At 39.1% G+C, this 24,773-nt stretch overlaps 1 protein-coding gene across 2 annotated transcripts in view; it reads left to right on the top strand.

Annotated features, from left to right (window-relative positions):
- The window catches only part of atp8a1 (ATPase, aminophospholipid transporter (APLT), class I, type 8A, member 1), a 119,864-nt gene that overhangs the window by 55,474 nt on the left and 39,617 nt on the right, over positions 1-24,773 (top strand). For both annotated transcript variants that reach the window (XM_015393049.1, XM_015393048.1), the window contains 9 exons: positions 333-415; positions 1,014-1,063; positions 1,175-1,244; positions 1,721-1,805; positions 4,176-4,315; positions 6,679-6,817; positions 10,833-10,897; positions 18,026-18,198; positions 22,748-22,931. In XM_015393049.1, the coding sequence (XP_015248535.1) occupies positions 333-415; positions 1,014-1,063; positions 1,175-1,244; positions 1,721-1,805; positions 4,176-4,315; positions 6,679-6,817; positions 10,833-10,897; positions 18,026-18,198; positions 22,748-22,931 (989 nt within the window). The remainder of the gene's footprint in view (positions 1-332; positions 416-1,013; positions 1,064-1,174; positions 1,245-1,720; positions 1,806-4,175; positions 4,316-6,678; positions 6,818-10,832; positions 10,898-18,025; positions 18,199-22,747; positions 22,932-24,773) is intronic.

Raw genomic sequence — 24,773 nt, 5'->3', positions numbered from 1 at the left:
GTAGCCGTGTTTATTTTTTATTAGACCCACTAGCTTTAGGACGGGCTGTAAACTGAAATAATATGTCAGCTGTAATTGAAATCTAGCGATGAAGAATGGAACTTTATTTCAATCTGGTCCTTTAAAAGCATTTTTAACTATTGAATATTTTCCGCAGTTTGCTGCACAGCAACCAGAGAGTGTCGTAAAACGACATGCCTGTAAATATAGATGTGCATTTTTTATTTCAAATAAATGTTCATCTATTAAACATTTTGAAAGCTGTGTGCGGACAATAATATGTTCATGTCTCCTTATAGTAATTTTTAGTTTTTTCCTTTTTGTCTTTGAAGATGAAGGAGCTCTAGTCAGAGCGGCCCGAAACCTCGGCTTTGTGTTTTCTGGACGAACCCCTGACAGCGTGATTGTGGAAATAGTAAGTCAGACCGCTTACAGGAATGTCAGGCAGGCTGTCTCCGACCCCCCACACACACACACACATCAGGTGGTAAAAAGGCAGAGTCATTCCCTTGCATTATAGCTGTTGTCATAAACAGATGTTTATCTAGGCCAGAGGATGTGAAAGCTGTACATCTGTGGGCGATCATATCTGATGGTGAGGAAGTGTCTCAGGTCAGCCATTCTGCTGTAGCCTAAGAGACAAACAGGATGACTGCCCTTAACACTGAGGCTAAAAAAGGCAGAACAGTTTCCGTATTTCCCCCTCTAGCATCAGAGATGTTTGTCCTATTTCCTAATAGCTATTAGAGCTTCTAAGATTCTCAGCGTCTGTTTAATCACTCTGATCTTTCACCTAGCAGGCCTCCCAATTAAGAAAGTTAATTGAATTTTGCCTTGTGCTGCTGCAATCAGCTCAGGAAGCCACTGATAAACACGTTTAAGCTGCAGTTACTGCCGATTTAGATGAGAAGGAAATGTTTGCTTGTGCTACCTAATGTGATTTCAGCCAGAAAACTAAGATTAAGGAGCTTCTCTTTGTTCGGTTACATTTGCTTCTACCTTTGATTTTTCAGCTCGGAAGTGAAGAAAAGTATGAGCTGCTTCATGTTCTTGAATTTACAAGGTATTTTCTTTTTTTTTTTATGCTCCAGCTACCATTACTAGTTTTTTTTTCTACCTGTTGTCAGTTTTGTTTTTCACCTTCTGCATGCCGTTTGGGCTTTTTTTTTCACAGCACCAGGAAGAGAATGTCGGTCATCATGCGCACCCCATCTGGGAAGATTCGCCTCTACTGCAAAGGAGCTGTGAGTGGCTGTCTCTCTCCATGGCAACGCATGGCAGCCCATCACCACCATGCCGCTCTGTCTCTGTCCTGCGTCTCGCTCGCGTTAGGAAGCCTGTCTTTGCAGCAGCGGGATAACGGCTGCTGCATGTTAAAAATGTGCACAAAATGCACACGGTTTGTTTCTCATAAATGTTTTTAGCCACCTAAACCAGCAGTGGATTCCCAGCCCATAATGGCACAAGCCTGCAGAAGCTTCTGGATTGATGAGTGCATTACATACACACTGAAAATAAATGTTATGTTGTATATTTTGGATTTGGTTTTAATGGCTGGAATAAATTATCAAGAAGCATAGTTGAGCTGGTGCAGAAGATCCCTGCATTTGATGAGAAAAAGAAGCGAGTTTTCAGCTTTATTTATCAACCCTAACATTTCCAGCCGGTTACCTTCTCTACTCTGCTTTTTGGGAACCAAAGAATTTTTATTTCCTTTCAGGACACTGTGATCTACGACCGTCTGGCAGACAGCTCAAGGTACAAAGAGATCACATTAAAGCACCTGGAGCAATTTGCCACTGAAGGTGAGTGGAGAAATATTGCCCCCTGTCTCAGGCGCCTTGAAATGCAGGGATGAAAGCTCTGTTTATTTCTGGTCATGATCAGATGATTTACTCCTCCTGTTCTTTTTAGTTTTCTCCCCAAGCAGTTCCACTCCTACACATCTTTCTTTGGATAATTGATTTAAGTGAATATTTTGCAGGAGCAATAACATGAAAACCACAAATTACTCAGAAGCTGCAGCAGATGGAGCACCTTCATGTTCTGCGTTCATGCTGCCCCCTGGTGGAACACTAGCAAACTGATGTCATTGGGAATATTTAACGTAGGATAAATGTAGCATTCTGGATGGATTGTGAAGATTTTGGGTCATATTATGTTTTTTAGTGAGCTGGATTTGGATAAGAAGCAAATAACCTAACTTTAAATAGTTAAAGTAAAAAAATAAAAAAAATAGCTGTGAAGAGTTTTGGAGGTTAGTTGAGGTTAACATTTAGTGATGTCATTTCTAAGCCTCTTATTTTACTGACATTTGAAAAACCGACATAGGGCTTAATGATAAATAAAAAGATGCTCTGCTATGAACAGTTTTTCAGTACAAAATTTATTGTCTTAAAGTTGGATGTGTATTTTTGCTCTGCTCCCTTTTGCTCTGTTGCCTGCATCAAAAATCTATTATATCCATTTAGCTTCCTTATGTTGTTTTCTGCATACATCAGTATTATTTTTTTTTTTTAATGATGCTCTTAAAACAGTAGAAGTTTTCATCTTTTCACTTTGAAAACAAGTTTATTTTCTGTTGTTCAACCAGAAATCAGTCTTTTCTTTTCTGTCAGTTTTTATCTGCTGCTTGCTCTTGAGGCCTAGAAGGGATTATTAAAGGTTGCTTTGGGGCGTAATTGTTGCTTTATTTTTAAGAAAAACTGTCCGATTTTTTTCATATCAACAATCCGTGCACTGTATGGGAGAGTTAAAACCAGATAGTTGTATGTTTTCTTTCCTCCCCGTCTAAGATTAGATCAGTCTATAATGTTGCCATGTTAGTTCAGTAATGATTACCTAATTTTTTTTTTTTGTTGTTTGTTTTTTTGCATAGAATATGGGAGCATTCTAAGGTCTAATTACAACAGTTGGAATGGAGATGAGATGTTTTCAAACACATGGCTAACTTCTGTGAGAGTATAAAACAGTAAAAGAATAAACTGATACATCATGGAGAGGACTATAGGCCTCCATTGGAGACATATTTTCAGTTCCCTTTTATAAACTGAATTTGTAGAATTATAAACAGCTCAAATACAAAAGCAAGACTTGCATTAATACAGCTGGAGTCATCCGAAGTTCAGTGAGACCCGCTCCATCAAAGGCTACTATGAAAGGAATGCACTCTGGGGAGTTTTTGAAACATGCCTTTCGGTCTGATGAAACCTAAATGAGAGTTTTTTGTTATTAATGGCCATCAATTCTTATAGAAAAGGAGAAGGAAGATGGTAAGACTTAACAGTCCAGACAGAAGTACGATGATGTGTGATAGTTTCGATGTTGGAGAGAATGGTGCACTTTACAGAATAAATTTCATCATGTGGAAATATTAAAGCAGCATTTTAGAGGCATTAGCTTGAAAACTAGAGGTCTTAATTAATGGATGTTTATGGAATACTGTCTTACAGAGAAGTCGTTGAAATAATAAAAGTATATATAAACAAGAATAAATAGTTTAAGCCATGGATTTTTAAAGGCATCTCTCATATACAAAGAAAAAGTGTGTAAATGAGTTTTGTAAAAGCCTCAGGATTCTAGTGTAATAATTGAACTAATGCTAACTTATTAAAAACAGGAAAACTGCAGATCGTTCTAATGTTGGAGAGAAAAGGAGGTCATGATTTATTATTTAATTCAGTGTATGTCTATCTGGTTGCAGCTGCTGTGCTCCATCTGCATCCACAATAAACCTTGGTGCTCTGATATTCTTCATGGCTTTATATTTATAGTTTAGATTCTTGATAAAGAATAATTTTTTCTTTAGTTGTTTATATTTAGTGTTTTTTAGCACGTGTTTTTTTTTTTTTTTGGGGGGGGGGGGGGGGGAGTGGTGGCCAATGGGTTGGGGCATAGAGCTTGGAATCCAGATGTTCTGAGTTCGAGCCCCACTCCAACAGAATGCCACACTGCTCCCTGAGCGCTGCACAATGGCAGCCCACTACTATGAAATGTTGTGAATGAAACACAATGAAAAGCAAATCTGATATAAACACAAATAACCCACTTCAATAAGGTGGATAAATTACTTTTTTTGTTATTTATTTGCAAACTGCCTCTAACTAGAGAACTCCATGTTAAACATTTAGAAGTCTTATTGTTTGACCTGTGTGATTCTGTTTCTTCCCCTCCAGGCCTGCGCACTCTGTGCTTTGCAGTGGCAGACATCAGCGAGTCATCCTATCAGCACTGGCTGGAGCTCCACCACCGAGCTAGCACCTCCATCCAGAACAGAGCCCTGAAACTAGAGGAGAGCTACGAGCTGATTGAGAAGGTTTGCAGATAGAAACGCCCTCAGACTGTTTTTATCAGACAGGTCTGTTAATGTGACCTCCTATGTGCACCGAACCGAACAGCCACTGTTAATCAATGATCAATGACAGCTGTTGCTTAAAAGCAGGGACTAACCTTAAATTAAGACACAATTTTCTTTTATTGCAGTGGCCTATAAGGAATTATAATAAGAAAATCTCACCTATTATAATAAGAAAATGTCACCTATGCCTCCAGTTATTAGCATCCATGTAGCTTATAGTTTTCACAACCTTTTTGTTCAGAGGACAGTGCTTTGTCATCTTTTAGGGTGTGTTCACATCGAACATGATTCCATTAAAGAACTTGCCACATTTGGGTTCTGTAGCCCGTAGAGAGAGCACCAGAGGTGGCCCCGCTCCTCTCTGCAGCTGAGAGCAGGAGATCTGAGGAAGACGCCAGACAGATGAAGCACCTCAGCTGTGCAGAGGAGGCGGATGGCCAGTGCTAGCTGTTTAACTATGGAGGAGGACAAGTAATCAATGATTTAACAGTCCTTTAAAGTGCTAAACTGAAACAGCTTTTTTAAAGCCATCCACAAGCATCCTAAAAGCATAACTACATTCTTTGTCAAGATTATTTTTTGTATCCTCCATTTTGATTTTTAAAAAGCTAAATCTCTACTTCCCTCCTTCATCCTGCCTCCTAACCACATCCATCCTGATGGGTTATTGCATAGAGAGAAGATAGAAAAGCGATTTTCTCTGAAATCACCATAATCATGCCTGTCAAATCGTTAGAACCACTTCTGTTGCCCCGCTCCTGAATGTGCCCTTACTTTGGGGAAATTGTAGACCAATCTTTCTGGTCTCTGGAATCCCGATCATTCCATTAATAATTCACAGGTTTGGATGACCCAACAATGACCCATTTGGAGATTTAACTTTTTTTTTCGGCAGAACGCCCAACCAGCTTAGATTCTTTTCTATGCTTAATGTTGAACACATGGGTATTATCAACACTTGCATGCTTTGTTTTTTACCAGACACCTACAGTATTTGTTGTCTAAAAGCTTTATTTCAGCCAGTTTAACCTAAGCACATGGGTCCATTCTTTTACATAAAAAAACAGAGGGAGTAAATGTGCTCAAATAAAAGGCTCGATTTTTGTGTAAAAATAATATGCTTATGTTGTTAAATGTTTACTACAACAAGGGTTTTATAAATTTGCACATGTGGTTCAAATGAATGTAGAGAATATTTTAAGGTGGTAGATGTAGGTATACCTGCAGTGATTCAAAGCTTCTAAAGTGTTTCCAAGGTTGTTATTATTTTTTTTTTCTTTTAGAGGCAGGCCATGCTGTAAGGTTTGGTCTGTGTGAAAGCCTTGCTTAAACACAGGAAGTTGCCGTTGTAAATCAGCCTTTTGGCTCCTCTTCATGGCTGCTTGGCGCTACCCAAAACTAATGGAGGCAATCAATCATGAACCAAACATGAAAGCTTCCAAAAAGGAAAGTGTAATGCGTGCTGCCTAATGAGGCGAGTGTGGCACTGCGGCTACCCAGGGCTGTTGAGGTTCACTGCTGCTCCTGGACGCCCACCCACCCACACCTCCACTTTATGCACATTAAATCCACAAGGGGGCGAAACAGAGCTGCCGTCCAATTTTTGGAAGAGTTAGAAAGTACATTTCCAATAATAATCAAGTACACTAACCTGCCTGGATACGTTATTTATTTAAGCCATTATGCTGAAAAACATAACAATCCTCGGAATGAATTTAAAAAGAATTTTTTTTTTATTTAGAATGCAGTAATATTGAAAAGTATCATGTTCCTTCCATTAACTACACTCTGTTCTTGGTTCGGTCTCCTCGTGCTTAAATAACTGCTTCAGTGCAGCTTTGATTGGAGGCAGAATCTTCTTAGTGCCTCATAGATTCTATAAATCTTTTACGACGGGGAAGTTTGTCGGCTAATCAAGCATATTTGTTTCCCGGTCATTAAAGTAAGCATCAATACTTTGGGCTATTACTACTTGGGCTCAGGTCTCGCCTTAAATGGCTTTCCTGGCCTTTCCTCTGCTGCTGGCTTGTCTCCCCTGTGCCCCTGGCTCTTTTCAAATCTTTGCCCCTGTGATGAGCCCTTACAAGTCTATAACCAAACCCAAAGAGCCGCAGAGTTTCCTGAGAAAGCAGCCAAGTATGTTTATAGGCCTGCTTGTGTGAGGCGGAAAAATGAGCTCAGAAATTGACCCAAAACCACCTAAAAAGCCCACTGTGGTTTTTCTACAAACGCAAATGACAAAGGAAAGTACTCCTTTTTTTATACATAAGCTCTTTAATGCCGTCATTTACTGATGTATTTCCTGACCTTCTGTGTGTTAGAACCTGCAGCTCCTGGGGGCCACAGCGATAGAAGACAAGCTTCAAGATAAAGTACCCGAAACTATCGAGACGCTAATGAAAGCTGATATTAAGATCTGGATCCTGACGGGGGACAAACAGGAAACGGCCATCAATATCGGTGAGCTACAGCAGAACCCTTTCTATCCTTTCAGCCTCGTATTTCATTTCGCCGCTCTGTGTTTTGACGTCTAAACTAGCGTGCTGTGCGCCAATAAAACAATCCAAGGTGCAGTTTGTAAACAAGCTCTGCAGCAGAGTTTGTTTTAATTCACTGAAAACAACTGCTTGTACACAGAGGAAAGCCTCTACTTAAGCCTCATACAAACTAGGCTCTGCTACCAGCTTTATAATGAGGAACCGCTGCTTGAATTGTTAACACATGCACAGTAAAGTCATCTATAGTTCTCCTGCAAAGGTATTTATGATCTTTGAATGTATTTTAATGGGTTTTTAACCAATGCAAAGTACGATCAAAGTAAGAAGTAGAGAGGTAAAGGGTTTGCTGTACATGTGAGGCAATACTTTGTAGACCAGTTGGAGCTCCAAGTCTTTCCTTGCATGTCTACACCAGCTTAACACTGACATGTTTGTCCAACCTTCATCAGAAAACCACTTAAGCTTCGTCAGATTGAATGGAGAGCGTCTGTGAACATCGATTTTCAATGTCTTCATGTCTGGACTTTTACCAGGACAGTCCTTTAGGCCTAAATAAACAGGCTTTGATCTTAAGATTTTCTTCCAGTTGTCCTCTCCCTGTTCAGTTCCATTCATCTTCCCATCATAGCTGAGCAGTCTCTCTGCTGCTGCTTTAGGAATGCATCCCAACAGGCCGCGCAGCTTCATAAAGGGGATGTTGTAATCAATGACGTGCAGCGCTAGCTCTCTGCCGCTAACTGTGTTTTACATGTATGCCAAAAAATCCCTGGTTTTGGTCTCGTCTGCCATGGTTTGCCGTTTCCCATAAATGATTAGTGGCGAGCAGGTTTTCTTTAAAAAAAATGTTTGTTTTTCTTAAATCTCTTAAGTTTTGTATTTCTGTTGTGATCCTTTGCATCAGTCTGATTGTAACGATGTTAAGGATGTCCAAAACCATGTCCACTGTTCAGATTAAATTACAAAAGCAAGTCATTTATCGTTTGTATCGCTCTTATAACAAATTTAGTTAAATAACTGAGAAGTTTATGCTTGTACAGGGACTTTAAAAAAAAGAAAAGGTTGCAGTTTGGATTACAGACGCTGTTTTTTCCTGTTGATGTTTCTGCATTGGGACACACTTTGCGCCTTGTTTGTGCACGTCCCCCATCCAGGTGCTCCACTCAGCGCTGTGGTCATTCCTCACCCAGCATGATAAACTCCTGACAGACTCAATGTTGCCCCGTCACACACCTTTAATGAAAGCATCTGTTACAGAATGATGAATGAGCTCTCTACACCGATGCAAAATAAATAACATGCATATGCACTCTCTGAGATTTCACCGCTCTAGATGTTATCCAGAGGGTAAACAGCCTAAAGCTGCCTGACCTGTTTCAATCTGTAGTCCATCACCTTCTTTGCCCGGGATTTTAGTGCTGCAACTAACAACTAGTTTGCTAATCAATTCATTTGTTTATTCTTTTTCCATTAATTGATGAAAAAACCAGATGACAAAAGGTTCCTTAAAGAAGATTTTACACAGAAGTTAAATCAAGACTTCTGGATAAAAGTAATCAATAGAGGAAAAGGGTTTTTATCTTGAATGCAAAATGTCTTCATATTTTTTTTACCATTTCGGTAAACAATAACTCATTTGAGTGGGTTGCCCTTTAAGCTAAAGACATGTTTTATACTCTCTATACTCAACGATTAATCGATTACAAAATTTGTTGACGGTTATTTCAATAATCGTTTAATCACGATTAATCGTTTTAGCCCTACTGGAATTACTTTTCAGAGTTGCATGACTACCAAAGTGGATCGACCTTGAACAGAGCCGACTTCACAGCATTAAGTGTAGAAAAATAGATATGATAAGTGGGTCCATGTGCAGCTGCAGCCACCACTGAGTCTTGGCTGAATCAGCCTTTTGTGCCCACTGTGCCCAGATGTAAAGGGGCTCAGCTGAGGCTGCTGCTCACGAGGAGTGTTTTCACAGCTCCGACTTTTGGCAGAGCTGCTCTTTAAAATCTCTGCCCAGTGTTTATGTTGTTTTTAACAGTTTTCCTCGTTGAAACATTATTCCACAGCCAGTGTAATCATACACCATCCAATATTCCAAATAAACTTATTCTGTAGCTCAGGATTTGTTTTAAGTCAGATGAAGCCTAATCCACATAAGTGACTAATTAGTTATAAAATAACTCTTCTAAAGCTAAGTTTATCCTAACCTAACGTAAAGGAGTTTGAAAGAGCAAGGTCTCTGAAGAAACCCCTGCTTCTACCCTGTGAGCTGTTGGCACATAATGCTGCATATATTAAAAAGAATCCTTCACCAGTTTAACCAGTGGTTTGATCATTCACCTTAGCAAAGAGACAAAAAATAAAGACTTTTTCTCCATCCGTAATGAAGTACAAGTTCCTTTCCTACTGTTAGGTTAAGCTTCTTTCCTTCCTAAAGGAACCAGGTTACACCTGCTGATTACTTAATGCAGTTTTCTTTAAACTGATACATGTTTTTGTATTCAGTCCCATTGAATCTTTTACCCAATAATAAAATCCAAGGTGGTGGCAGCATCATGCTATGTGGGTGCCGTTCCCTGGGGACAGAGAAGCTGATCAGAACTGATGGTGAGATGGATAATTAATGGAACATTTATCGGGAGGTTTGATGCAGTTACCGTTTAGTGATAAAAGCACTACTTAATGCTGCTACACGGGAGTAGCCTGTTTAATAATGGGGCTTATTTTAGCTGCAGTCTGTTTGCCTGTAGATTTATTGTTAGACTAAACTTATGAGTAAAAGTTTAGGTCTAAATTGGCCATCTCATAACTGTCAGACTTAGTCCAATATGACTGAGCTTGAGCTATTTTGTCAACTTTACGGTCTTGATGCATCAAGTTGGTCTATCAAATACAATAACAATAAAATACATGAATGTTTCTGGTTGCAATGCAACAAAATGTCAAAGTTCAGTCGATACTATTTAGTTAAGACCCTGCATTAAGTGTTGCTTCCTGTGCAGCAGGGAGGTCACTGTGACATGGGTCTGTTGCACATTCCTTGAGGCCTGTGGGAACCATCTTTAGTTCCGGCTGGGACTGAGAAAGCTCGTATATAAAAACGGAAAGGGGAAAAAAAAAATGCAATGAGCTAAAAGGTAAACACGTTAGGCGGAAGGGCTGCGTCAGGGATTGACGAGGGGGGAGGGGGGTAAGGGAACAGAAGCAGCGTTGAGATGAGGAGACGTTTTCCACGTTTCTGCAAGTTTTTGGTCGTTTTCACCTTTGCACTTAACAAAACAATCGGCCAGACTCCAGACCCCAGCCTGTTAGGGTGTAACTCTGGAGGAGAAACATGTTCATTTCCTCTGTGTGTGTACAATGTTGTTAAACTGTCTTTTATTCATATGCTTATTTCATTTTCTCTCTCTGAGAAAACCACCCAGGTATTCACTCAGGACAGGTTATGTAGAAACCCTGTTTAAGAAAACACTAAAATCTCTTTCCAGACAGAAGTGAAGTGTTGAAGCCCACAAATATGCGTGTGGTTATGCCACAGATGGCAGCCCTCTCACACTGCTACAGCGCTAAATGAAGGCTTCAGTATTGGTTCATAAAGCATTTCTGCTCCGACCCCCTCCCAATGACAGGCTCCATCCACCACTAGCTGGTGACCCTGAGTCTGTGTCCCGGCCAAGAGCTGAGGAGAGGCTCCCCAGAGAGCCATGTTGGGTAACCCAGAGTTGTAACTGCAGGTTCAAACAGGAAACTGACAAACTCTTGTAAACCAAACTCATTAGTCATGTCCTAAGACTGGAGCTCTCAGCTAGCTGTAGCATTTAGATTTTTACTGCCTGTTTGATTTTCTTCCTTTTGTAGTTTTATGTTTTTTGTGCATTTTATGACATAAGTTAAACTCTCTCTGACCATTTGGTCTCATCATATATATAAAAAATGTTTAAATTAACCTGTTATCTTTTTCTGTGAAACTATAGGACATTCCTGCAAACTTCTTACAAAGAACATGGGCATGCTGGTCATCAACGAAGACAGTCTGAACGTAAGTAGGCTGGGATTTGTGTTTGATCATAACAAATTAAAATATTTTTTTCTTTTTTTTTTCTTTTTTTTACAGTTGAACTCTAACACTTGCTTTTGATTGTCGTATCTCTTTTACTTGGTTTTTAAGAAGCATAGTTCAAACCAGAGGTGATGCAAACAGAATTATTTACTGATAATCTCAGGTTTTGTAACGATTTGACCTTCTTTTACAGTGTCTCTAATTATTAACTTTATTATAAGAGAGGTTTAAAACTACTTTTCAAAATAGCAGATGCTGTAAACCAGAATTTAAATATTATTTTAAAATAAAATACTTATGGGGTCAAAATGGGGTCAAATGTCTGTCCCTGAGAGCTACTCTTCTGCATCTTTTATCTGCATCTTTGCTCCAAATAAAATAGTATCTTATTTTAGCCATCTGCACAGTTATGGACCTTTCAGCGACACATGCGCCACTGTGCCCTGAAACACTTTAGTTTTCCATAGCTCTAGCTGAGCTGGAGTGGTTCACCATTTGTTGAGTGTGAGCAAGCTTGCACCACGGTCAAAGTTGATCTATATTGAGAAATACACATGCAACCAATAGAAACTGGGCCATCCAGCCATGGAAAAACCAGGAAGCAAAATGAAGAAGATCTCAAAACGTGTGTGACTAAATTTCCTAAACTGTCTTGACCACCAAGAGAGTGAACAACCAGCCACCAACCCAAACTGTGTCCTGTCTGAAAGGGCCATTAGCTCAGCTAACATTACCAGAAGTCTGACATTTTTTAAGAGACTAGTGATGTTTCCAAATCCAGTTAACTGATAAGACTCTGTGAATCTCCAGCTTCTGCCTTAGCACTTACCTATCGTAACCCAGGCTACTTTTGATACTGGCTACTTTCATGTTAATATCCATCAAGTCAACTAAATGTTTAGACTAAAGGCTGGTTTACACTCAGAAACCAGGCCGTCTGCGTGTTTGTACACTATATGTATTTCCTGTTTGGTACGTTACTGGCTTGTTCGGTTTGTACGACCGCCATTGTGGATTCGAGAAGATGGACCAGCTAGAAGAGCGAGGTGCGCTGGGACCCTTTTTCCACCTGGATCCCCGCTCTTTTTCGCCCTCATGTCCCTCCGTTGTTCTACAAACTTTCCCCCACTTCCTCACCACCTCGGTGGTATCTAGACCCACAGCTGGTTTGTGATTGTCCTTCTTGCGTTATGGTGTGGAATAACACAGCATAGAACAAGCTTCAATGTTGAGCATAAATCAAAAATATTTGCGTCAAGCTCACTGCTGCACACTGCTGCAGGAGGATGACCAGTTTTTCAGAAATAAGTGACCATTTAGAGCAGGGGTGTCAAAGTGGTTCTAGAAAGGGCCGTGTGGCTGCAGGTTTTCTTTCCAACCAAACAATAGCACGCCAGACTCCAGTCATCTCATCAAGTTAGTCCAATTTGAACATGATGACTTGATGAGATGAATGGAGTCTGGCGTGCTATTGTTTGGTTGGAAAGAAAACCTGGAGCCACACGGCCCTTTCTGGAACCACTCTGACACCCCTGATTTAGAGGCTCAATTAAAAAGAAAAATCAGTTTTAACTTATTTGGAGAATTTTTAAATATAATTCTCATTGAGTAGTGTGCATGATGTAAAATAAATCACAACTAGGCTCAAAATATTCCTGGTGCTGTACCTTTGTTTGACATTTGTGTTACTTGAAAGTCTTGCTCTCTCTCGCTCTCTCACAGCCTGAATGAAACGGATACCCTCCTAAGCATGTTGTAGAAAATGTCCTCAATGTACTGTGTACATATTGTACATTTCTAGTATTCCTATTACACTGTTAACACCTTACTTTTACAGAAATTAGCTAATTTAGTTAGATCAGTACCATAGACTGAAGCTTATCTGAATGAGCAGGTAGGACTGGTCAGGGCTAGCAGTCAGAGATGACCAGGCTAAATAAAACCTGCATGATTTGGGTTTTGGAGTTCAATGCTTTTTTTTTTTTAAGAAAACTTAGTCAAATAAGCAATAAATGACTTTAATATCAATAGATTACTGCATTTGGACTGGAAGTCCAATTGCAGAATTTCAGAAACTCAAAGGGACTACATGCTTAATGGGGAAATAGAAATAGGGCTGCATTCATTTTTAGGTTAAGTACTAATAATAAGTCCCTTACTTTGGAAACAGTGAGAATATCCTTCACTGTCCTGATTTATTCTTTGCTTGGAGCTTTCTCTGTATTTAAGGATGAGGCCATAGGGTGCTTTCCAGAGGAACCCAGCCCACATCCTGAAATCCACATTCAACATTAAGACACCCAGCAGTGAGGTCTGTTAACCCCCCTGCAGGAGAGCCATGTCTGTTGTTCCTGAGTTTGAAAAGGGCGAGTCCCTGCAGTTTCAGGGGGAGAAGCTAAGCTTGTCAGCTGAAGCCAAAACTCCACTGTGTTCTGCTTTGTCAGACAGAGATGAGGGGGGGTTACAGGATGTGGATGAAGCGGCGGCTAGAAGGGGTGGTGTTCTGGATGATGACGGACGGCCTTCACTCTGTCAGACGTCTGTTAAGAGTGATAAATGGGGCCCAGGTAGAGTGTGGGGTTGGTGCATTCATGAAGCCAACAGGCCGACGCTTTGAAATGTCAGCTCCCATTCTGCTGTGGTTCAACAGATGCTTACATAAGGCAGTTTGTTAAAACTCAGAAACAGAACGATGTTCACTAAGACACGGCCAGGCTGTGGGGTTAGCAGGAATACGAGCACCTATACATCGATTTATTTATTTTTGGGGGCATAAAGGGAGAACTTGTTTTTTGTTCCTCATTAAACTTGAACCAGCACTAGGTAGGGTTAGTGTATTTGAAAAGAAATTGGTATATTTGTGCACTTTCAATGAGGTTGATTTAGATGTTGATAGATACTTGGACTGGCTGATATACTTTAATTTTGGCAAATATCAGGAGATCAAGTCAGGCGCATGCATTGCTGCTCCCTCTGTTTGCTGTTTAATGTTAATATGTTCTCTTAATATTTAAAAAAAAATCAATCTTTTTGTTTAAATAGAAACTTTTGTAACATTTATTCTTTTTGTGTCATATTTTTTCATATGATTGGAGGAAGAGAAAGCAATATCAGCCTAAAGAATCCACTCCAAAACGTTAATCACATACATGCACATACATGTACTGGGACCTATGTCATAAAAAATCGATCTCTAATTTAAGTGTCTTGTTGTCGGCCTCTGAGTCCGAACACATAACACATGATCCAAGCAAACGTCCAGATTCCACATCATGATGTGCACGTCCTGTTGGCTGCATCAGTCAAGGCCTATGTCAACAATGGAGCTCAGTCTTTATGGGAAGCTCCTGTGGATTTCTGAATGACCACCACATACCCTGTTCCAAAACCAAACACTAGCTCGTCACATAGGCTGTACTGGTGATTATAGCCATAACAAAGAGGCTTTAGCAGGAGACGTGTTGCATTAGTGCTAGAATTCCTCAGTGGAAATAAGGGAGGAAATGAGCAAAGTACTTGAGGAAATTGTAAACGTTGCTTATCAGGCTTTTTGATGGATTGCTAATGTCCCTAACAAAGTGCTTTTTTCCTCATACAAAAGTGCTAATGGACTAGTATGTGATCTCAAAAAATGCTGGTAACTCAGGTCCAACAGTTGTTCTCAGATTTAGACACCTAATCCTGTTGGTACCCTGACCTTGATACATATCCGGGGGATAACTTTCGCCTGTCCGACGTTCACCATCTCAAGCTGCTTATAGATCCCATCAGGATGGTAAAATCCTCACAGCTGCTCTTAGCTTGTATCCTCCTAGTCAGCTTCTCTCCTGTTAATCCATCATCTCTCTCAGTCTGCGTGGCTCGCTTTGTGAAACGTAAAGCCTCCCTCTCCAAATATTTCCCTTAAGCTGAGGTTTCACAGTTTTGTTATGCCATGGGAAAATTGCCCGGTCCCCATGGTGCAATCTAAAGGCTTTGACATATCTGACCTCCACACCAGGCCAGGCCCCTGCCTCCCTCACTTCTGAAAACGGTCTGCATTATTTCTTTAAATGATTTCAGCTGTTTGGGCATCTGTTTATATGTTCAACCAAACACAATTTCTCTCCTCTTCCCATTTCTATAACACCTTACTGATAACACATTTATAGATGTGCTTTTATTCCATATAAATGTATTTATCATTAGGTTATTATTTTATTGATTTTCTTAGTTAAAATAAGTGTGGCAACTACCTGTCAGAAAGCTGTGTTTGCTAATATCTTCACCATCTGTGGAGAGGAAAGAAACAGCAATGACCTCAACGCTCTGTCCTTTCAGTCTCACATTTATATCTTTACATCGTCACTTTTCGCTCATCTTTGGATATAATGTTACAATATCTGAATCCATCCACAAGTTATCAATGATATCACCTCATGACCTGAGTCTGTGTGTAATAAATATGGAAGATGATGATAAACATCCAGTTTATGGAAAGCAGATGTTCCTCAGCGGCTTGGTGCTAGAACCTTCAGTTCACATGTATCGCTGATCAGATCTAAGATTGTAACCACTGAGGGAGAGTCACCACCAAAGCAGCCTGTGACTCCACCAAACCCTTGAAGTTGTGCTGCGGTATCAGGCATCAGTATGTCAGTGGCTGATCTTTTACAGTACGCCCTTTAGGATATGAAGTTGATGTTCCGCACGTCTCACCATATTCTTGGAATATATGTTGGATCAGGCAACCTTCTTTTAAGTTCTTGGTCCAGTTCTGAGGCCCATTCTCCTAGTTTTTGTTATTTTTCTGTGGACAGGCGTCACCATGATTACCTTGACTGATCTGACATCTTTCTGTCAAAATATGGATTCACTTCTTAAATAGTTTGAGATCCTGTTTTCTTTTTTCCAACATCCCCACATGGAATGCCCCCACAGTCATCTACTTTGACCACTTGATAAGTACTGACCACTGCATGAACAGATCACCCCTTAGACAGTGGGTTAGGTTTAGCCACATGCCATCCCAATCAACACTCAAATCTGTACATTTGCCTGTTTTTCTCTCTGACTGTCTAATCATCCTACTGACTAATGGATGCCATGATCTGGAGGTAATCCATGTCATTCACTTCTCTGGTCATCAGTCATAATGTTTCATCTATTCAGTGTGTGTTCAACTGTACTGATACTGCTATTTTATACAGGTAAGCTACATGTAAAAAAACAACAAACACTGAGAAAGTTATCAAAGACTAAACCAAGGTAAAGCTGCTCTGCAATAGGAAGTGTGAACTCCTCTAAAAGATCTAGATGGACAGCTGGGTTGACTGTGGGGTGTAGAAGCCTTCTAGATGTTCTGACTCCAGCCTTAGTCCACTTCCTGTGAAGTTCTCCCAAATTCTCAAATTATTCTCATCGCTGTTGCTGATGTACCTTTTCCTATAATGTTTCTTTCCACTCCACTTATGAATTATCTTCGCTACAACCGCACCTTTATCAATGACCTGGTCTGGCTAACCCTTGTTGTGAATTATGACAGTAGCTTTCTTTTTGGACATGTGTTCAGTGTGCAGTCTTCTTCATGACAGTGAAAGCTACCGACCCAGATTAAGACACCAATCAGTTTTCTGGAGGCAATTAGCTGCTTAGGGTGGGAGACGATGAGTTTTTAATATTTAATTTTTCCACAATATCAAAATGTTTGATTTTCATTATTAGTAATTCATAATCATCAACATTATATCAAAACAATCATGAAATAAATTTTATTTGTAATCTGTTTTCCATCACTTTCACTTCTTGAAATACACTTATAATTATTGTTGCACCGATACCAATACCAGTATGGGACGGGGCCCCGATACTGTCCTAAAATGGTGGTATCGGTATCGGCGAGTACCAACAAATAGGGCACCATTTTGAGAGCCATAAGTTTATTCAACTATTGTCACCCATTCCAGGTAGGCAATAAATGTTCTACTGGATTCACTTTGTATTAGATTTTTTCCTGCTTCACAAAGGTAGGCAGCAGCTTGACAAAGCCATGATGGCAATTATTTTACATTATTATGGTATCGGTATCGACCGATACTGCACAGCCAGGTATCGGGTATCGGTATCGGGGCCAAAAAATGGCATCGGCGCAACACTACTTATAATACATTTCAATGATATATCTGTATATATTTATTTACACTGACATTTCTTTATTAGAATCTATATTGAAATCACAATGAACATTTGGGTTTTAGAATATAGTGTGAAATAACCCCTGCTGGAATGACTGGAAATGTATTTGATCAAGTCAAAGAAAGCTTTCATAAAGTTTGTTTTACTACCTGTGGCCTTACTCCTTTATTACCTGATACAATTGTTTGAAAAATCCTTAATTTAATGAGGAAACTGTCATGTAAAGAACAGCATTTTTAATCCAAAGAAGATTCTGTATATAATATCCGCATAGGCTTTTTTTTGCTGCAGTTTTTGAAGCAAAAACCGAGAACTAAAATCAGGGACAAATGATGTAAATCTAAGTAAAGTGTATAAAGAGAAGTTGGAAAAAGTCAAAGGTGAATCTAGTATTTTGGCATGTTTTTTTTGTTTGTTTGTTAGTTCATTATGTGAGGAAAGCTTCCAGGTAATTCACCCACAAACAGTTATTTGTTATGTCACACGGCAATATTTTAAAAAATCGTCAAGGGATTTTCAAAACCTAAGAGACTCCATACACAATGATTTAAAAAATAAAAACATAAAAAACGCAAAACTCACAAGAGCCTATACAGTACACAAGATACCTCACAAGATTGGGGCACCAGTCCCTTGCTTTGTGAACCAGGCATGGGTTTAAAGTCTTAACTCCGTGTCAGAGCATAAAAATATAAGACTTAGACTTAGACAGAACTTTATTGATCCCTTGGGAAGACTCCCTCCGGAAATTAAGGTTACCAGCAGCTTACAGGGCAAAAAAGTATTAAGTTAAATTAAGTTAAAATTAAGCAACAAAAAAGTATTAAGTTTATTTAAAATTAAGCAAAATACATTGAATATCAGGTAACAAAAAAAAACAAATAGTTTAATTAAACCAATAATTGTTAAATGCTCTTTTTTTCTCTCTTTCAGGCAACACGTGAAACCCTTAGCCACCACTGTGGGCAGCTGGGAGAAGCCATCTACAAGGAAAACGACTTTGCTCTCATCATTGATGGAAAGACTCTTAAATACGCTCTTACGTTCGGAGTGCGCCAGTACTTTCTGGACCTGGCCTTGTCCTGTAAAGCAGTCATTTGTTGCAGGTAATATTTTCTTCTGAGGGAATAAAATAAACCTGAAACAGAAGTTAAAATGTAAAACAATCCACAATCAATCTGTTGCTATCCATTTAGGCCCGAGTTACTATAATATTTCACTGTAGGAACTTGACTCCAAAATTTATGACAACAAAGCTCTCAACAGACATTAAAGCAGCTTAAACTGCAATCCCTTAAGAGTCCTAATAAATTTGTAGTCTCTATAAGAAAAACTGTTCAATGAATAAAAATGTTAATAAAAAAGATAGTGACCTACTTTTCCACATTAACCGTATGATTATTAGTCTACTTAATATTTATTCATTTTCGTCTCCAGCGATTGAAAGAACATTTCTTAACGTTAGAAAGTTATCTTTCAGAGACTTTAAAGATAGAAATGCAATTTATTTGCACTGGGATATGTGTTTTTTAATGTCGAGTATTTTAGGTCATATAAATCTAAAGTCATGTGTTTCATATACGAGCAGTTTATGCCTGCTTTTTAATGTCTGCTTTTATGACCTTTTTGACACCAATCAACTGAAAAAATACTCCTAAAAACTGTGAAACCAAATCTAGAAGATGATTTAAGTTGAAGGCAACTACAAAATACATGTAAAACGTGTATAAATCAAACTTGGCTCAGCTGATTTTCTTTTAATGCGTTGAAGAAAACCGCACATACACTCATACAGCATGTATTGGGTAGATTTTTACTGGAGGTCAGATGTCAACACAGCAACGGTAAATATACTTTGACTCCTTCTATTTGGACTCCAGTCAAATGACATAAAAATGTCCAGTGGGTGGAGTATATTACTTCATATGGGAGCTGTAGACAGATCTTTGCTTCCCTTGATGCATGAAGTGTCAGTAGCTGGCCTGCCTGGCACAGAAGAGTTCAGATGGAAAAATAAGCATGCAGAGGTTTGCTCCCTGTTGTCCTCATGTTTCTCAAACAAAACATGCAACAGGTAATAACTGTCTGAGCAGCTGCTAAGTAAATAATGTTCTTAGCTGACTTAAGCTGTTAGGAATTTCTTCTTATGATAAGTTCTTTTAATGTAGGCATTTCCCTACAGAAATTGTTCTTAACCACGAAACGTGTGCCTTTTATTCACCCTCATACTATGACTGCGGAAGTATTTATTGTAGAGATTGGTATGTATCTTCTTGCGTGATGTAAATTTTATCGTCCGCCATGGTTTTTCTTCCCACTTCTATATGGCAAGACGCAGAAGAAGGAACTTTGTTGAGTATTAATGCTGTACAGGTTCAGACACAGGTTTCATTCTAAAAGATCAGATATGTATGAAAAATCGGATTGATGTTGTTCAGACTGTCATGAAAAGATCAGATACAGGTTGCATATGTGGAAAAAAATCGGACTTGGGTCACTTTAGGCTGCTGTGTGTTAGCTAGCAGCAAATATTGGGCTATTTGACCTGAACTTTTTTTGTAGATGTCCTGTGACTATTTTTAACAGACACCCTACAGCCAGTCAGAATCCAGTATTCATCCAGACCATATTATGTCCAATGATGACTTTGCTTACTAACTTCCGACTCTTAAAGAGAAGAGGTTAGCCTGAAGTTGCTTTGCTAATAGGAAGAAGTGTACAGTCTCAAGAGGCTGGATTTCCTGAAATGTAGCCAATCACAGGCGGGTTGCTTTGTGCGGTGGGTAACGCCTTCAAAGTGACATGTTGACAGAAGCATACAGAAACGGTTCGACTTTAGATCTCACACGCCTTATCTGCATACACATCAAGTTTGAAGCTGATGGCTCAACACTCCTAGGAGTTAGTTAAAGTTCGACGTCAGCAAAATTGAAAGATTGCCAAAAATCGACCTCTGACCCAAAATGGCAGACTTCCTAACCCTGGTTGTGGTTTCTTCAAACTATACGTGCAGAAAAGGAACAAGCACTCTATGTCACACTATGTGTGACATGTTGGGGTCCTGTTGGACTATATTTGCACATGTAACATGCTAAACATGTGCATAAGGAGTAGTTTATGAATTAAAACTGCTCATAGGAGTTCCGTAAAGTAAAAAAAAAAAATCCACTGGACTTGGTTTCCAAGATTTGAAGACATTTCGCTTCCTCTCCAGGAAGCTTTCGCAATTCAAATGTCTGCTCTGCTCATACAGTAGGATTATTTATTAATGTGTGGACTTTTGGCAGAATCCTGACCCCATAAAATAATGTTTTTTGTTTAACGTCATGAGATGGGCTGTGCTTACACATCCTGTAGTGCAAAGGGATTGTGGGCAAAATTGTTGCTCCTAGCGGCAGCTATGGACACCAGGAGGTCCCTATGCTAACTGCATTGGCTCTAGAAAGCGTAATACTTCTGCTGAACCTTTGGACTGAGCCAGGATTTCCCTTATAGTTTAGTCATGTGGCTCACTACTTAAAACTTACCTTTAGGGCTGTTCAGTAAGGATGAAAGACGTTTAACGACATCAACCTTTAATCAGTCGATATCAATATTATTGAATTGCTTTTTTTTTACTATTTAAAATAAGGACTGATGAAAAAAGCCTGAATTAAAATTTCAACCCTAACCCTGTTTAAGCTTCATATTTAACCTTTAAAATTACGTCAGCCCTACTACCAACTTATTCTAGTTTGGCTGTAAGAGGTTAAGTGGCTAAATCCTTCCCTGTGCCTCCATCTTCCAGAATGCCTTGTGGTTTTGAATCATATTTAAGTGGAATTATTGAAAATTATCAACACGTATTATCTTGACATTGATTTATTACCCAGACCAACTTACCTTAGCGTCTTACATCAGCATTACCTTTGCTAATTGTTACAGCATTTTCCATGAAGGCTCCCTTTTGACTAAATACGCTGTATTTCAATCTTTCTTGTCAGAATTGACACATAAAGAGGATAAACCTGCAGCTTTGCTTTTATCCACTGAAATAAAGCCAATCTTTGTCAATAAAGATGTCAATAAAGATGTCAGCTTTTTTCTATAGAAACCTTTTCCTTTGCCTTTATTTTTATTCTGCTCAGAGGTAGTCAGAAAAGCTGAATCTTTTTCACTCAGGGAAAACTTCAAAAGCAGAAGGCGTTGTTATGGCTACTTGGTGATTAAATGTGTTTTCGGTGATCTGAAGGTCAAACAATTAGTCATCTTATGATCAATCCTAGTCAAAAGGGTCATTAAGTGATTTCAGTTATTTTTCACTGCAGGATTCTTCTACAGTAATAAAAGAAATCTACATAAACATTTAATGTGAATATTATACTGGGAAAACATTGCTACTTATTGCTAGTGTTGCGCCAATGCCATTTTTTGGCCTGATACCGATACCAGATACCTAGCTGTGCAGTATTGACCGATACCATACCATACCATACTGATACCATCTGTGTGTGTTTATATATGAAGAACTGCAGACTACTTGTATGTAAAATAATTGCCATTTTGGCTTTGTCGAACTGCTGCTTACCTTTGTGAAGCAGGAAAAAGACTAATACAAAGTGAATCCAGTTTAACTTTTTATTGCCTACCTGGAATGGGTGACAATAGTTGAATAAACATTTGGCTCTCAAAATGGTATCGGTGTTGATACTCGTACACCATTTTAGCGCTGGATCGGGGCCCAACCTGATACTGGTATTGGTGCAACACTACCTATGGCCTTATTAAATGTGGGTCATGTAGGTACTAAGAAGAGTTTTCCTGTTTTCTTTCAGAGTTTCTCCTCTTCAGAAGTCAGAGGTAGTTGAAATGGTGAAGAAACAAGTGAAGGTGATCACTTTGGCCATTGGGGNTGTCAATAAAGATGTCAGCTTTTTTCTATAGAAACCTTTTCCTTTGCCTTTATTTTTATTCTGCTCAGAGGTAGTCAGAAAAGCTGAATCTTTTTCACTCAGGGAAAACTTCAAAAGCAGAAGGCGTTGTTATGGCTACTTGGTGATTAAGAGTGTTTTCAGTTATCTGAAGGTCAGACAATTAGTCATCTTATGATTAGTCCTAGTCAAAAGGGTCATTAAGTGATTTCAGTTATTTTTCACTGCAGGATTCTTCTACAGTAATAAAAGAAATCTACATAAACATTTAATGTGAATATTATACTGGGAAAACATTGCTACTTATTGCTAGTGTTGCGCCAATGCCATTTTTTGGCCTGATACCGATACCAGATACCTAGCTGTGCAGTATTGACCGATACCATACCATACCATACTGATACCATCTGTGTGTGTTTATATATGAAGAACTGCAGACTACTTGTATGTAAAATAATTGCCATTTTGGCTTTGTCGAACTGCTGCTTACCTTTGTGAAGCAGGAAAAAGACTAATACAAAGTGAATCCAGTTTAACTTTTTATTGCCTACCTGGAATGGGTGACAATAGTTGAATAAACATTTGGCTCTCAAAATGGTATCGGTGCCCTATTTGTTGATACTCGTACACCATTTTAGTGCTGGATCGGGGCCCAACCTGATACTGGTATCGGTGCAACACTACCTATGGCCTTATTAAATGTGGGTCATGTAGGTATTAAGAAAAGTTTCCTGTTTTCTTTCAGAGTTTCTCCTCTTCAGAAGTCAGAGGTAGTTGAAATGGTGAAGAAACAAGTGAAGGTGATCACTTTGGCCATTGGGGACGGAGCTAATGATGTAGGGATGATCCAAACGGCTCACGTCGGAGTGGGAATCTCTGGCAACGAAGGCTTGCAGGCAGCAAATTCCTCTGACTACTCTATTGCCCAGGTGAGCACCAAAACAGAGCCCGTCATGAAGAAAGAGGATTCATGGTAAATGGTAGATGTCCTCTACTTACATAGAGCTATTTCAAGTTGGCTAAAGCACTTAACTATACATTGGTCAAGTGTCTTACCCAACGACAAAACATCAGTATTCTTTAATATGCAGAAATTAGCACATGTGTTGTAGTAAGTCTGTCAGACACTGTGATACATTTAAAGGACGGATAAAACCTAAAAGATAAAAATGATGTTTGATGATGTTTTTGTGCTAAAATAACAAAACACCTCGCCCAGCGATACATGCAAACTCAAACAGAACATAAACATGTACTTGGTTTCCTTAGTTTATCAGCAAAGCACTCTAAAACATTTCTCTGGGGCTCCTGTCACTGCCTTCTCATGTAATGTTTGTAAGTGATAAGTTGGCACATTGTTCCCAGTAACAATGGGTCATATTATCCTAAAGAGCTTGGGCTTAAAAGTGAAGTAGTGACACCTGTAAAACAGGCATCTTGTGACATTGAATTCCCATCAAAACTCCACAGAAATGGTTTCTGGCAAAAGTTTGTGTAAATACCTGCTCGCATCCTGGTAACCAGCTCGTCTCAAAGGCTCTATCGATATGCGATACGTGTAAACGACAAAAGCCAGCGAGATCCTGATTCATACGGGGAAAGCGTTCTGTGCATCATGTTTCTGTTAATGCTGAGAGGCTTTAGAGGAAGGAAACCAACAGGACATCCTCTATACTTCAGTATGCAATTACATTTCAAGAGATTTCAAGCCCTTTTATCTGTGACATGTGAAGAGTGTATGTCCTTCAAAAGCCAGTGGACTCTTAATCTGTTTAGGTTGTGTCCCTGCTTTAAATTAAATTGCACCTCCAGACCCCAAATGGTATTTTACTGCTACAGTACATTAACTGTAATTTGCTGAGAGCAAACCAAAATCAGTTCTAGGAAATTACACAGCTTGTTTTTCTATCCCTATACATGAATTATGATGATCCTCCAGAGAGTCCGATGAGCTTCTTGCTGCTGGAGATTAAGGTCTGCTGTCTAAGTTGCAGCCATAAAAAAGCGTTGGGTCATGGTACCTCTGCTGTCCATCTGTCGTCAGTTTAGCTGGTTTGACTAACGTTTGATCCAGTAAGAGGGAGGTCACGCTAACTGGGACCCACCACCGTGTTTTTTTTTTTTTTTCTCCTCCAAATAGTTCTGTGGTGAAGCTGAAAGATGAGCAGACCCTCAAACAAACAGGGGGAATACCACAGTTTTTAATGTATAAATCCCCAATTCTAAGATTTTCAATGAAACATATGAAGTTTTACCTAATTGGTTTCATTTGAAGAAAAAAACGTTATTCTATGCTGCAGTAAAACATTTTTAAACAATTTGATTAATATAGTTATCATTAGATTGGTCCTATTGTATGTGTTAAAGTAAAAATGATTTACTACAAATTTTCTTGTGCAAATGCCTTTTTGTTGTTCTGCTCTTTATAGATTAACACAAGTAAAATAAATTGATAGTAGCTGGTTGATTGGTAGTTTCCTTTAGCCTACTTACCAACATTGTGCATTAATCTACCAGAATGGAAGGGATTTCACTACTTTTTGCTTTGTTCTGATTAGAGGAGACATCAGTCATTCCTACAGCACCTCTGATATCTCGTTTCAACGTTTTAAAAGAGGAAACTGTATGATTTAAGAACCAACTGTATGATGGAGTCTAGCTGCTGCCCCACCTCAGAATCAGAATAAGCTTTATTGCCAAGTAGATTTGCAATTGCAAAGAATCTGACTTGGTGTTGATAGTGACAAATTTGATATATATATATATATATA

The sequence above is a fragment of the Cyprinodon variegatus genome, unplaced genomic scaffold (genome assembly GCF_000732505.1).
Source record: "Cyprinodon variegatus isolate N-32 unplaced genomic scaffold, C_variegatus-1.0 Scaffold622, whole genome shotgun sequence".
Lineage (NCBI taxonomy): Eukaryota > Metazoa > Chordata > Actinopteri > Cyprinodontiformes > Cyprinodontidae > Cyprinodon > Cyprinodon variegatus.
The sequence above is the reverse complement of the archived record's forward strand: the minus strand, read 5'-3'. Positions and strand labels throughout refer to the sequence as shown.